Consider the following 13,240-nt stretch of genomic DNA (forward strand, 5'->3'; position numbering starts at 1 on the left):
TATTATCCAAGTCATCATGAATGTCCAATCTACTTGAATCTAAAGGTAGTTGCGTAATGATGTTATTTGCATGATTTTGGTGAATTTTTCGCATTCTTTTATCATGCTTGTTCATGAGTGGATTTAATAAATTATGCATCAACTAATTGAGGAAACTTGCTTACAAATGCATCCTACAAAGATTGACCAAACTCATATTAACCATCGCTTCAAACATTTTAATACAACGTTATTCGAGTAAAAGCTATTTCACTAAATTACACGCCCTTCAAATGGAAGTCTGGAGTTATTCAACTGTATGAACACCATGGTCTCAACCGAAATATTTATTTTCGGTTTAATTTAAACAATATATTTAAACAATATAGTTGTTATTATTAAAGACTCAAATAATTATTGAATTAATTTACAAGGCTTTTTATATAATAAGCTCTCTATTTTTGAATTATGTATAAACAATCAATCAAGTTCCAATTTCGATGCTTATATAATGTCCAAATTTAAGATTAAATCGCATATTTTAATTAAAATATAATTCGTACTTATATAAACAATCAATCAAGTTCCAATTTCGATGCTTATATAATATCCAAATTTAAGATTAAATCGCATATTTTAATTAAAATATAATTCGGTACTTATATAAACAATCAATCAAGTTCCAATTTCGATGCTTATATAATTGTTATTAAATTAATAATATTCAAATTCCTTATTTAATTCAAATTGATTATAATATTATTTTCAAATAAATTATCAAATTATAAAATGACACTCAACCGACATAATTATTCATAAAGAGTTTATTCCTTTTTCAAATGCGTATAATGTTAATTACTCATGTTTTTGTTGCATCAACGGAGAAAATGTTCTAAAATTAAAATTTATAAAATCTCATCAAGATTAACAATATCTCAACAAAATTGAATGAATTATCTATTTTATTAATTGAAAAAGATATCTTATACGATATTTATTTTAATAAATTTGCATCTCTAAAGTGTGAGGGGATTGATACTGAGTTCTAATTTTAATATGGTGCAGTAATGACTCGTCTGCCCTTAATTGCACAAAGTGTGAGGCGTAAAAGAATCGGTGCTGCATTGACAATTTGGTTGGAAATCTGTAGAATCGCGATTTGGTTCTTATTTAGAATGGGTGCCAGCCTTAGCCTACATACTTATAGACCAAGGATTAGGTCCTATACCGTAGATTTTTATGCACAACGGGATTATGTGAAGAGGCTTGTATATACTAGTGACGAGACTTGTATTGAACAAGTTAGGATGAATAGAACTGCCTTTTTTAAACTATGTGAGATGTTAGAATCGATAGGGGGATTGAAGTCGTCAAGGTTCATGCTTGTTGATGAGCAAGTAGCAATGTTTTTACATATCATCTCCTATCACCTTAAAAATCGAGTTATCAAGCATCACTTTAGAAGGTCCGGGGAAACTGTAAGCAGAGCATTTCATAGTGTTTTAATTGCTGTCATACGCTTACAAGATGTCTTATTTAAAAAGCCGGAGCCAATTACAGCCGATTCTTCTGACACAAGGTGGAAATGGTTTAAGGTATTAGACTGAGTTTTATATATAGCTTGTACAACATTTAGTTGACTTAGAATTAAATTAGTATTCTAACTCAAGGTTTTATATCATGTCATATAGAATTGCTTAGGTGCTCTTGATGGAACCCACATCAAGATTAGGGTGCCAACAGTTGATAAACCTAGATATCGAACCCGAAAAGGTGACATAGCAACAAATATGCTAGGTGTTTGTACACCTGAGATGCAATTTGTTTATGTTCTTCCTGGTTGGGAAGGTTCAGTTGCCGATGGACAGGTGCTTCGAGATGCCATTAGTAGAAGACATGGACTAAAAGTTCCTCATGGTACAGTGCATAGTTAGAGGAATTTGAATTATTCATTAAGATCAAACTTTGTTAGCTGAATTAATCATTTTTTAAAAAATTTATTTTATAGGTTGTTATTATCTAGTTGATGCTGGATACACAAATTGTGAGGGATTTCTTGCACCATTTAGAGGACAGCGATATCATCTGAACGAGTGGCGTCAGGGTTATCAACCAAGTTCTCCGCAAGAGTTTTTTAATATGAAACATGCCTCTGCACGTAATGTCATTGAAAGATGCTTTGGCTTATTAAAACTTAGATGGGGAATACTTAGGAGTCCATTGTTTTATCCTGTAAGGGTGCACAATAGAATTATTATTGCATGTTGTTTGCTCCATAATTTTATTCGAACCCATATGAGTATTGATCCCATTGAAGCGGAGGTGGGAGAAGGATTACCTACTAATGTGGTAGATGACGATGAACCGAATATCACAAATATTCATCCATCGGATGCTTGGGCAACTTGGAGGATGGAACTAGCCAACCAAATGTTCGATGAATGGCAAGCATCTAGAAATTAGTTAGGTTTAGGGACAAATTGAGTTTGAATTGATTTGTTGATGTTATTTTATGTATCTAGTTTATGAAACTTTGGTGGTCTTTGATTAAAATTCTGTATTGTACTAAACTTTGTTGAATTATAATTTAATTATCTTTTCATTCAGCATGTGTTATAAATTTAAATTTAGTATTGAACTACTGATATAATATTATAAACTGTTCACCTTTTGATTCATGATATTCAAAATAGTAAATAATGTTAATTTGTTTTTTTTTTCTTAAGAACAATATGTCAGGTGTTCCACCAATGGGTGCTTCTTCTCAAGCTTCTCGAGGAAGCAAAAGAAAATGGGTTCCAGAAGAGGATGCAGCCTTGGTTTCTTGCATGGTGGATTTGCACAATGTAGGAACATTTAATGCTGATACCGGGTTCAAAGTCGGTTATTTGAACGAGCTAGAGAAAATGCTAGAAAAGGCTTTACCAAGAGCAATGTTGAAGGCGAAACCAAATATTGAATCTCAATTAGGTGCCCAAAAGGAATGGTCATTGCTCACGACATGCTTAATGGCCAAAACAATGATGGTTTTGGTTGGGACGAGCATAAGCGACTCGTTGTTCTTTGAAGATGCGATTTGGGAATCATATGTAAAGGTAAAATGTATTTCAAGTATTTATTTGTTTTTTACAAAACTTATAACTAATATGATTTCCTCATTTTTTTTAGAGTCACAAAGAAGCCTCTCAGTTCAGACATCGTTCTTTCCCTTACTACAACCAGCTTACTGCGATATACGCAAGAGATCGGTGATGGAAAGACGCTTAAACAATCTTGATGTTCTTGAAGAAATACATCGAGGATGAACGTACTACGAGATATGAATGAAGAGAGAAACACATTCTATGATGCAAGTCGACGTCTCTTTAGACGACATGGATGTTTCTGGTACAGATCCGCGAGGAGATAGAGACCAAGGGGGTTCCTCATCTTCAAACAAGAGAAAGAAGAAATCTGATGCTCGTGATAATGTGTATTCTTCATTTGAGGAGGCTGCCACCTTGTTGGGGGAAAAAATCCAGGTCGTTGGCGATCAAATCAGTAGGAGTATTGCCTCCGAGGTGGTAGTTCAACAGAAGTCAGAAGAAAAGATGGAAGAGAAAGCTTCAAATTTATATTCAGCCTTATGGTCAATTGAAGGTTTAACCGACGATCAGCGGTATGATGCTTTGAGTAAAATTCCCGATCATCCAACTCAAATGATCGTTTTCTTTAGTTTAGCTTCATGTTCGATTGGAATGGGTCAAGATTTCTTTCTCACCATTAAATATCAATGTTCAAACTTTTGATGTTGTAAAACTATATAACATATGGATTATGATGTACAATTTCATTTTCATCTAACTTTTCTTAGTATAAGTTAATTATGTTTATGCGAATATAATTCTCAAGTTATATATTGATTTTAGTAAATTCATAAGAACATTTTATGAAATTATATTTAATAATAATTATTTTAAATTGTATTAAATCATATATTTTAATTAAAATATATTTAATATTAATTATTTCAAATTTTCATTTATAGTATCATATATTATGATTTGAGTAAATTCATATAAGAATATGAATTATTAAGAATTTTATTAAATTATATATTTTAATTATAATATATTTAATAATAATTATGTTTAAATATGATTAAATTATTTATTATTGATATTAATAATCTTATTAAAATTTAAATAACAATAACAATAATAATTTACCAAAACAAATTTCTGCTAATTATAAGAATTTTATTAAATTATATATTTTAATTAAAATATATTTAATAATAATTATGTTTAAATATGATTAAAATATTTATTACTGATAATAAAATCTTATTAAAATTTAAATAACAATAACAATAATCATTTACCAAAACAAATTTATGGTAAGGGTATTCTAGTCATTTTAGTTTTTTCCATTATGCTATTACACCTCTATTCCATTCAACCAAACACAAGATTACTATTACGCCTCTATTCCATTACATTCAACCAAACAGTTGATTTGCTATTACACCTCTAATCCAATATACCTCTAATCCAATACAGCGAACCAAACACACCCTAAGTCTTCAAGTAAATATTAGTATTAAGTGCTACATTTGGTAGGGGTATTATTATTTTTTGCTTATTTAAGTATAGGAGTTAACTATAAATTAGTTATAATTGATAATTTTTAGCCACTCACATAATTTGTTTGTCACAAAGGGAGGTATAACTTTTTCTTATATTGAAGAGGTCTTATTTACTTATTATTTGTAAATTTGCACTAATTGTTTGTATTTTATATTTAATTATATAAGCTTTTTCTATTACTCTAGTAACTAAACTTGTCATAGCTGTTATATGCCGAGTTGAGCCATTAAATTTATTATTAATTGTCGATTACTCTGATTTTCAGGCTACGGAAGCTGTTCAAGGAATAGTCTTGGATTATACCGGGTACAAATTCATACATCTATCTGTTTATTTGTAGTTGATTACTCTGTATTTTTTGGAGGCCATTCATCATTTGCCCTTGGTTATCAGCGAACAAAATAAGACCTGGACTTTGAGTGCTGATGCCTTCTTGAAGATGAAAAGGTTAAGATTGCTCAGGTTCTTCAATGCCCCAAATTCTCGTGATATTAACTATCTTAGCAACGAGTTAAGACTTTTGGAGTGGCATGGGTATCCTTTCAAATCCTTCCCTTCAAGCTTCCAACCAGAAAAGCTTGTTGCACTTCTTCTGCCTTATAGCTGCATTCAAAAATTATGGAAGCCAGACATGGTAGGAATTACATTGTTTTATCAATTATTTGCCTAACACAGATAGCGGAAGTAACAAAAAAAATGACATTTCAATTCTTTGTTTTTCTATTGTTTTTTTCCAGCAGCCTTTGCATAAGTTAAATTGGTCGACCTCAAATTCTCTAGAAATCTTGTGAAAGCACCAGATTTCAGAATGGTCCCAAACCTTGAAAGTTTGGTTTTGGAAGGTACTGGAATAGCAGATTTTCATCCAAGCATCAGGTTTCTAAGGAGGCTTAAGCTTTTGAATTTAAGAAACTGCAAAAGCCTTAGGAGTTTCCCATCCGAAATTGGAAAGCAATCTCTTGAAACATTAATTCTTTCAGGTTGTTCAAATATAAAATGGATTCCAGAGGTTGTGGGAGAAATGGAGTGTTTGAAAAAGCTTCATTTAGATGGGACTGGTATTAACGAACTTCCCTCTTCAATTGGACATCTCAGGAGTCTTGTGTTGTTAAATCTGAAAGATTGTTGAAAGCTTGAGAATCTCCCAAGCAGCATAGGTGGTTGTGAATTCCTCACAACTCTTGTTCTCTCTGGTTGCTCTAAGCTTGAAAATTTGCCAGAGAATTTGCAGCAAATAAAATCTTTGGAGAAACTTGACTTGAGTGGAATTGCCATAACAACACCGCCGTCCTTCATTTTTCATATGAAAAATCTGAAGTTTTTATCTTTTCGAGGATGCAAGGGACCACCATCTACGGTACGAGCATATTGGCCTTTTATTTCGAGCGCAACAAAAGGTCCTAGTTGGGACTGTAAGAGTTTGAGGCTACCTGCAATTTTGTCAGGTTTGAGTACTTTAAGAGAGTTGGATTTAATTGATTGCAACCTTGATGAGGGGGTTATTCCTAATGATATTTGCAGCTTGTCCTCGTTGGAAATTCTACAGCTTAGTGATAACAATTTCATCACCCTACCTGCAACCCTTGGTGGACTTTCCAAGCTTACTTCTCTAGTACTGACTTGACTGCAAAAGGCTTAAATCATTGCCCGAGCTTTCAGCTGGCTTAGAATTATGGATAGATGGTTGTGCTTCATTGGAAGTAGTTGCACCTTCAACAACAGCTTTCCCTTCAGGGGTTAATGGGTACATTTGTGCTGTTAACTGCTTCAAATTGCCAGAGGATAACAATGCAGTAGCAATGCTGAAGACACGTCTTAAGGTTAGTACCTTTAATTTTTGCTATTATCGCTCCCATTGATTTATGGTACTAGTTTCAGCAAATGTGTCTTTTTTTGCAGCTAGTAGCAAATGCAAGAACAGAACGTTATAACATTGTCATACCGGGAAGTGAAATCCCAAAATGGTTTAGCAGTCAAACGGATGACTCTTCAAAATCTATAATAAAGATGCAATTGCCTCCCAATTTTCTGAATGATACACAGTTCTTAGTGTACAAGCCCAATTTTAACCCTTCCCAAACCCATTACAAAACAACCCACCAGCCCAATCCCACTACCCAAAATTTCAGACCCAAATTGCCCAATACCCAAACCCAACTAAATTAACCTAAACCCTAGCCCATTTTCAGAAAAGAAAAAAACAGCAGCCCCCTAACCCTAGGTGCGCCGCACCTAGGGTCATCCACTTGCCCTGGTCACCGGCGCCGCACGTCACGTCTCTGCCATCACCGACTCCACCCACTTGCCTGCAAAATCAGAGAAAGAAATGACAAGTAAAAAAATAATAGATCAAAATATTGTAAACATGGCTATAAAGCCATAACAACCAATGTAAAAAGGGGATCTTTTTTTTTTCCTACGAGATTTTGAATGAAGAGAAATAGAAACAGAAAAAAGGTGGTTACCGATTTCGATCTAAAGGTTTCTTTTAATTTTTACTTCTTTTTACTCTATTTATTTTTGTTTTTATTTTAAAATATACGAAAATACAAAAAAAGAATAAAAAAGAAAGATTTTTACCTTCGTTGGTGGCGCCGGAGTGCTCGGGGAGGCCAAGGGAGCGTGTTGGAGAGAAAAAGAGGAAACTTTTCAGTTCCGCCGCCGTGTACGGTGATGCCGGCGCCGGCGACCGGCAACCGGCAACCGGTACTGTGGCTCTCGGCCGGACCGTTGGCCGGATTCTGGGGAGAAGAAAGGGGAGGGAGAGCATTTTCGGATTTTTTTTGAAAGGGGGAAAATGAAATTTTTTGGAAAATTTTTTGAATATATAGGATATCAAAAACGGCGCCGTTTTGGAGGAGTTCAGAAAGCCTCAAAACGACGTCGTTTTGACATGGATCGGACCGACCCGACCCGAACCGCCTAGGATCCGCGTGTTTCTGGATAAAAGGGGTTATTTGCGCCCCTGGTCCTTGCGCTTTTGAGGCTGTTTACGATTGGATCCTATTTTGTTTTTATTTTTCAATTTTGCCACAAAATTCCATTTTTTTCTCGATTTGGTCCTCAATGAAGCTGTGCGTTTTAGAGGAGAAGGGAAAATTTCCCTTCCAGCCCCTCTATGTTATTCGCGTGTTCAATGTGGTCCCTTCCCTTTAATTTATTTATGATTTAACCCCGAATTTCGTTTTAAATTTTTAGTTTAGTCCTTTTGTTATTTTGTTTATTTTCTTAATAAATTTATTATTATTATTATTATTATTATTATTATTATTATTATTATTATTATTATTATTACATATCATTGTTATTCTCATTATATATATTTTCATTTATATTTACTTATGTAATTTTAAATATATGTGTCTTATTATATTAATATTATTATATATTTGCTTATATATGTATATATGTATATGTATATGTATATGTATATGTATATGTATTCTTTTTCTAACTTATTTAATATATACATAAATACTTTTTTATATATGTATATCTATATATATGTATATGTATATACTTTCCATTTTTCTCACGAATATACGTATACATATTTATATATTTTTTATATGGCGTCTTTTATATCTATACATATATATATTTTATCTTATTTTATTAATTTTTTATATCTCACATGCACATTTTTATATATATTATATATATATTTATATAATATTTATATGTATTTGTGCATTTTATTTATATGTTACGGTTTATTATTTCGCATGTTATCGATTTGTTCTTTTTCTTTATTTTATTTTAGTATTATTGCCCATATTATTTTTATACTTTTGTATTCATCATGGTTTTGCCATGCATAATAATGTAATTTGCTTTCACATTTTTACTACGACTTCGTGTTTTTATTTCACTCGATATAACAAAATTTGTTTTAAAAAATGGCACTTCATGTTTAGATTCGAGAAGATCGTACCCTAACTTACTGGGTTTTGATTTTCACAATAAATCTAAATATACGAATCTTTTCAAACTCAAGTTTTTAAATGATCTCGGGAATTAAGAAAAGATCGTGTCCTAACTTACTGGGCATGATCCCTTTCCTAAACCCGAGATAATAAAATATCTTTTAAATAAATAAAATTTTGGCATTCATTCGCGTATCGAAAATTCGAGACATTGTGTCCTAACTTACTGGATATGATTCTCTTTCTCGAATAACGTGAAATATGCCCCTTTTCTGAAAATTTTCAATGTTTTAATACAAGGATCGTATTTTTAAAATTCTTTAAAGTTCTCAATCTTCGACACTAAGACATTAAGTAATCAACTAGGTACCAATTTTGGGCGTATCGAGGGTGCTAATCCTTCCTCGTGCGTAACCGACTCCCGAACCCGTTTTTCTGAATTTCGTGGACCAAACTTGTTGTTTTAATAAAATCAAACTGTTTATTAAAAACAAACACTTTTCGAGGTGATCCAATCACACCTCATAAAAAAGGATTGGTGGCGACTCCTATTTTTCGTTTTCGTCAAAACCCAAGTCGACCCCGTTTTTCAATCCAAAAAATGGTGTCAACACTTAGGATTCGCTTTCAGCTGTATTTTCTTCTGACTTCAATAATAAACCTCGAAGGGAGGAGCATATTTCGTATACATTAGTTATCCATGGTAGAAATTTCTCCGGAGAATTTAAAACAGACTCTTTTCATTTAGACGGTCAATCTACGAGAGTGACCAAAGACCACCTTTGGATACAATTTTTGCCTCGTAATGGCATTGATTTGTCATCCCTGGTGGAATTAGAATGCAAAGAAACTGAGGTTTCTGGATCCAGCACAGATATGTTGAAGGAAAGATTTGAAATTGAGGTTGCATTCGAAATCTGGGGCATCAATTCCATGGTGAAGAAATGCGGGGCTCGAATAGTGTATGAGGAAGATTTGGAAGAGATGGACCAAACCATACATGAACATAGCGGGTCAACTTCTTCAAATTTTGATGATATGCATTCAAACAGTGGATCAAACGGGAATAATAATGGCGCTCTTGTCAAGAGAAAATGGTTAAGCCTTCACTTATTTACAGTGATTGATATATGCTGTTGACTCCTGTTTTATAAGGCTAATTTACTTCATATCTTCGTGCTTTTCCAGGTTGAATGCGAAAGCAGGCGATCAGCGGAACAAAACTCTATTTTGTCGAATCTGTCAATCATATGTTGTAAACCATCGACTACTCTCCTAGCTTTACATTGTTTTATCCATTTTCTTTCATATGGATTTATCTTTTTCGGACAACTTGTGTTTCAATTTTGTTATAGACGGAAAATACAATTGGTTAAAATCATTTAATTAGCTAATTCAGTAGAGTTTTCTCTATCGGCTTTGTTATCGAATTTTTCTCAACTTACTGACTAGTCATTGAAATAAAGAGAAAAAACAGAGTGAGGAAGAAAATAACAAAGAGGGAATTTTGTGCAATTATGGAATTTAAAAAGAGAATATTTAATAAATTTGAGATCCTAACCATGAAAGAAAAGATTTCCACTTCTTGGTCTTGTTTAAAGTTACGTAATGTTATATGAATCAAAATCAGCTAAAGCCACTTCGATTGGATCATTGATTGTGATCAAATGTCGGCACGGTATGAATGACATAACCAAACATTTGGCTTAGATGATTTATAAAGCTTTGAAAGCTTCACAAAGGTTTATAATCATAGAGCCATCTATCATTTTTGTTGAAAACTAAAGGACGAGATGAATAATTCCTATGAAAAGGGAAGATATAGAGAAAAGCAGAAGCATGATCAAGAGGAATTGGCAATCGTCATGCCTAGATATGTACATGGATTGAGTTAGGGGTGTTTAAATTTTGGTTAAAATCGAATTAATTGACCGAATCGATCTAATTTGGTAAATCGGTAATCTAATTCGGTCGGAGGTAGGTTAATGGTTTTTTGGAAGTTCGGTTATCAATTAATTCGGTTCGAAATCGAGTAATTAATTAAATTAATCGAATTTAATAATTAATAATACAAAATATATGTAGTTTTAATTCAGCCAACTGAACATTACCAATTTTTTTTATATGTTTTATACTTGTTTTAACGAAAAAAACAAAAACATATCAATTTCGGTTAATTCAGTTAACCGACCGAGTTAACCGAAATATTTCGGTTTAGTTATTTTTTTTGAAACAATTTTGATTCGGTTAACTATTAAAAGATTAAAAAATTCAATTAATTCAATTAATATTAATTCAATTTGATTATCCGATCAATTAACTATTTGAACACTTTTCAAAAATATTTTCAAGCAGCTTGTGATCCCATACATAAAATTCTTGTTGAAGCTCATCACAAGTCGGGCTGAGCCCGGTGGGCTCTTAAAATTTGATATATTATATTAATTGCTTACTTAATATTAAACAAATTTATACATAATTTAATTATTTTAGTTAATAGTATAATTTTTTGATATCAAGACATTAATTCTTATTTCTATTTAGGCTAACTTCAATCGAATTACTACTTAATAAATTTTATTATTTTTTAATAATAAAATGGAATACAAGTTAATCGAGTCTATCTTAAGCCGGGTTTAACTAATAATAGAAAATTTAAAGCATTAGATAATAACAGTCATTCTATCCTAGGATAACATTTTGACATGTGCGTTCAAGAAGAAATTCAAGCGCAATCATTTCCTTGTTTTGAGTAACCATTGTATCCTAGGGATGACATTTTCAGACCATTTGTGCCACAGTAAAGAAACTATATCATACAGAAAGCTTCTTGGAATTGTCTCATTCTTTTATTCTTTTCGCATTATTCTACTTGTTTTGACATGTGCGTGTACTCTAGGGGTAAGATTTTCAGACCATTCGTGCCATAGTAAAGAAACTATCTCATACAGAAAGCTTCTTGGAAGTGTCTTGCCTATAACCTTTCTCATTACTTATTCTTTTTTTTTTCTAGCATTATTCTACTTGGTTCTATTAGTCCATCCCAAAACCACTTTATACAACAATTTTAGGATAATATATAGTGTATTACAATGGCTACTATTGTAATCAAACCATGTCCATATGTTTATAAAGTGGATAAACTTGTTCAAACATCTTAACTACAAGAGATATAAGTATGAAGATTTACTCTTGAAAGCAGCCTTTTGAAAGTTGTATATGTACTACAGGAAGATCTAAACATTTGCTTCCATAAAATACTAGCATCTAGATGATGGTCACTATACTACATGGATTTTGGGTGAATTCGGATAAAGATATGTGTTTAATGTTGATATACTCAATTCTTGTTTTAAGTTTTCTTAGGTATTTGGAGGATTATATCATGGATCCATATCCAAATGTGTCATACGCAATTGTAGCATACATATACTTCATGAAAAATGAATAGTCTAAGGTAACATAGATTGAGAGATGCATAGAACTAGAGTTCAAGGTACAAAACAGGAAAATTGAAATTAAAGTTGAATTAGGAGCCAACAAATTATTAACTTCGTTTTATTCTGGTTATTAACCTATTAATTTTTTTATTTAGTCATTAAACTTTATGAAATCAAATATTTTGGTTCTCCGTTAGTTGTCATTAGATGAGTCACAACAAGCTTACGTAAGCTTTTTTATTAGTCTAATAACAAATTTAGCCCTCTAATATTTTGATATTCTATCAATTTGATCCTAAATATAAATTATTCAACAAGTTTAGCCCTTAATGTTTATAAAATTTGTCATTTTAATTCAAATTCTCAAAATTCAATAAATTTAACCTCAACATTTACAAAATTTACCAATTTAGTTCTAATTCTAAATTTAGCCTCAATTTAATATAGATGATATAATTAAAAATAATAATTCAAGTTTCCAAAACATTTTGCTTATTTTAGTTCTTTTAATTTTGCTTCACATTTTTTTGTTGATAAAATAAGAATAAACAAAATATGGTAAAAAGATTGTTCTTGCAAAGAGAGAGAAGAGGCTCAGAAAATGTTTAAGAATGGATGGAAAGTTTCATCCTCAAATTTACAAATCAGGTTAACGAGATTTAAATTTCTATAATCATCACCGCCTCTTTCAATAATACATAAACATAAACTTAAACTTAAACATTGGCATCAATTTTCAAGTCAATGAATGATATAGTTATTGGTAATGCAAAATAGGAAATATTTTTTAAATTATTTTATTATAGAATATTTTTCGGTTGAGGAAAATCCTTTAACTGTTGCAAAATATTTTCTATTGAGGAAAATCTTTTACTATTTTTGGAAATTGACACTGTTATTTTACCATTTTACCCTTTTCAAAAACAATATAAATAGCAGATTATTCTACTCATTTTTTACAACATAGAAAAAACAAGAAAACTCATTTCTCTTTTTTCTCTCCTGTTCTTGCTCTCTAAAATTTCGATATTTTACTAAATTACATTAGTGCGATATTTTGTTTAGGAGATTGGGTTTTAAGCGGGACTGTCTGTGACCCCTCCAATATTTCCTGGGAATTGAACCTAGTGTGGTTTACCCGAGTTTTTTTTAGTTTATTTCCCGACTTTCACGAGAAGAGCAATCCTTTTGAGTTCCATCTTTCTCATTCAAGTGTACGAATTTGGAAGTACCGTGTTAACCTTGGGGGCGACATCCATTTCCGATT

The 13,240-nt window shown here is 31.9% G+C and overlaps 1 protein-coding gene, 1 long non-coding RNA gene and 1 other non-coding gene across 3 annotated transcripts; 2 read left to right on the plus strand and 1 right to left on the minus strand.

Annotated features, from left to right (window-relative positions):
* Nucleotides 1-5,445: 5,445 nt before the first annotated feature.
* Nucleotides 5,446-7,087, plus strand: LOC128041255 (uncharacterized). Its single transcript, XR_008195977.1, has 2 exons — nt 5,446-6,427; nt 6,507-7,087. It is a non-coding gene; the product is annotated as an uncharacterized LOC128041255 (long non-coding RNA).
* A 2,189-nt stretch (nt 7,088-9,276) lies between these two features.
* Nucleotides 9,277-9,891, plus strand: LOC128041250 (uncharacterized). Its single transcript, XM_052630876.1, has 2 exons — nt 9,277-9,630; nt 9,722-9,891. Exons 1-2 carry the CDS (start codon nt 9,410-9,412, stop codon nt 9,810-9,812), a joined length of 312 nt encoding a protein of 103 aa, XP_052486836.1. The 5' UTR covers nt 9,277-9,409; the 3' UTR covers nt 9,813-9,891.
* Nucleotides 9,892-12,565: 2,674 nt separating this feature from the next.
* On the minus strand, nt 12,566-12,657 carry LOC128033416 (small nucleolar RNA U30). The gene has a single exon (XR_008189542.1). It is a non-coding gene; the product is annotated as a small nucleolar RNA U30 (small nucleolar RNA).
* Between the last annotated feature and the right edge of the window lie 583 nt (nt 12,658-13,240).

This window comes from Gossypium raimondii, chromosome 1 (assembly GCF_025698545.1).
Source record: "Gossypium raimondii isolate GPD5lz chromosome 1, ASM2569854v1, whole genome shotgun sequence".
Lineage (NCBI taxonomy): Eukaryota > Viridiplantae > Streptophyta > Magnoliopsida > Malvales > Malvaceae > Gossypium > Gossypium raimondii.

Bases quoted from the DNA above. Each gene is read 5' to 3' on its own strand.
- LOC128041250 (XM_052630876.1), top strand. From the start codon at position 9,410: ATGTTGAAGGAAAGATTTGAAATTGAGGTTGCATTCGAAATCTGGGGC. The intron at 9,631-9,721 runs GTTAAGCCTTCA...GTGCTTTTCCAG, and splicing joins GCTCTTGTCAAGAGAAAATG to GTTGAATGCGAAAGCAGGCG.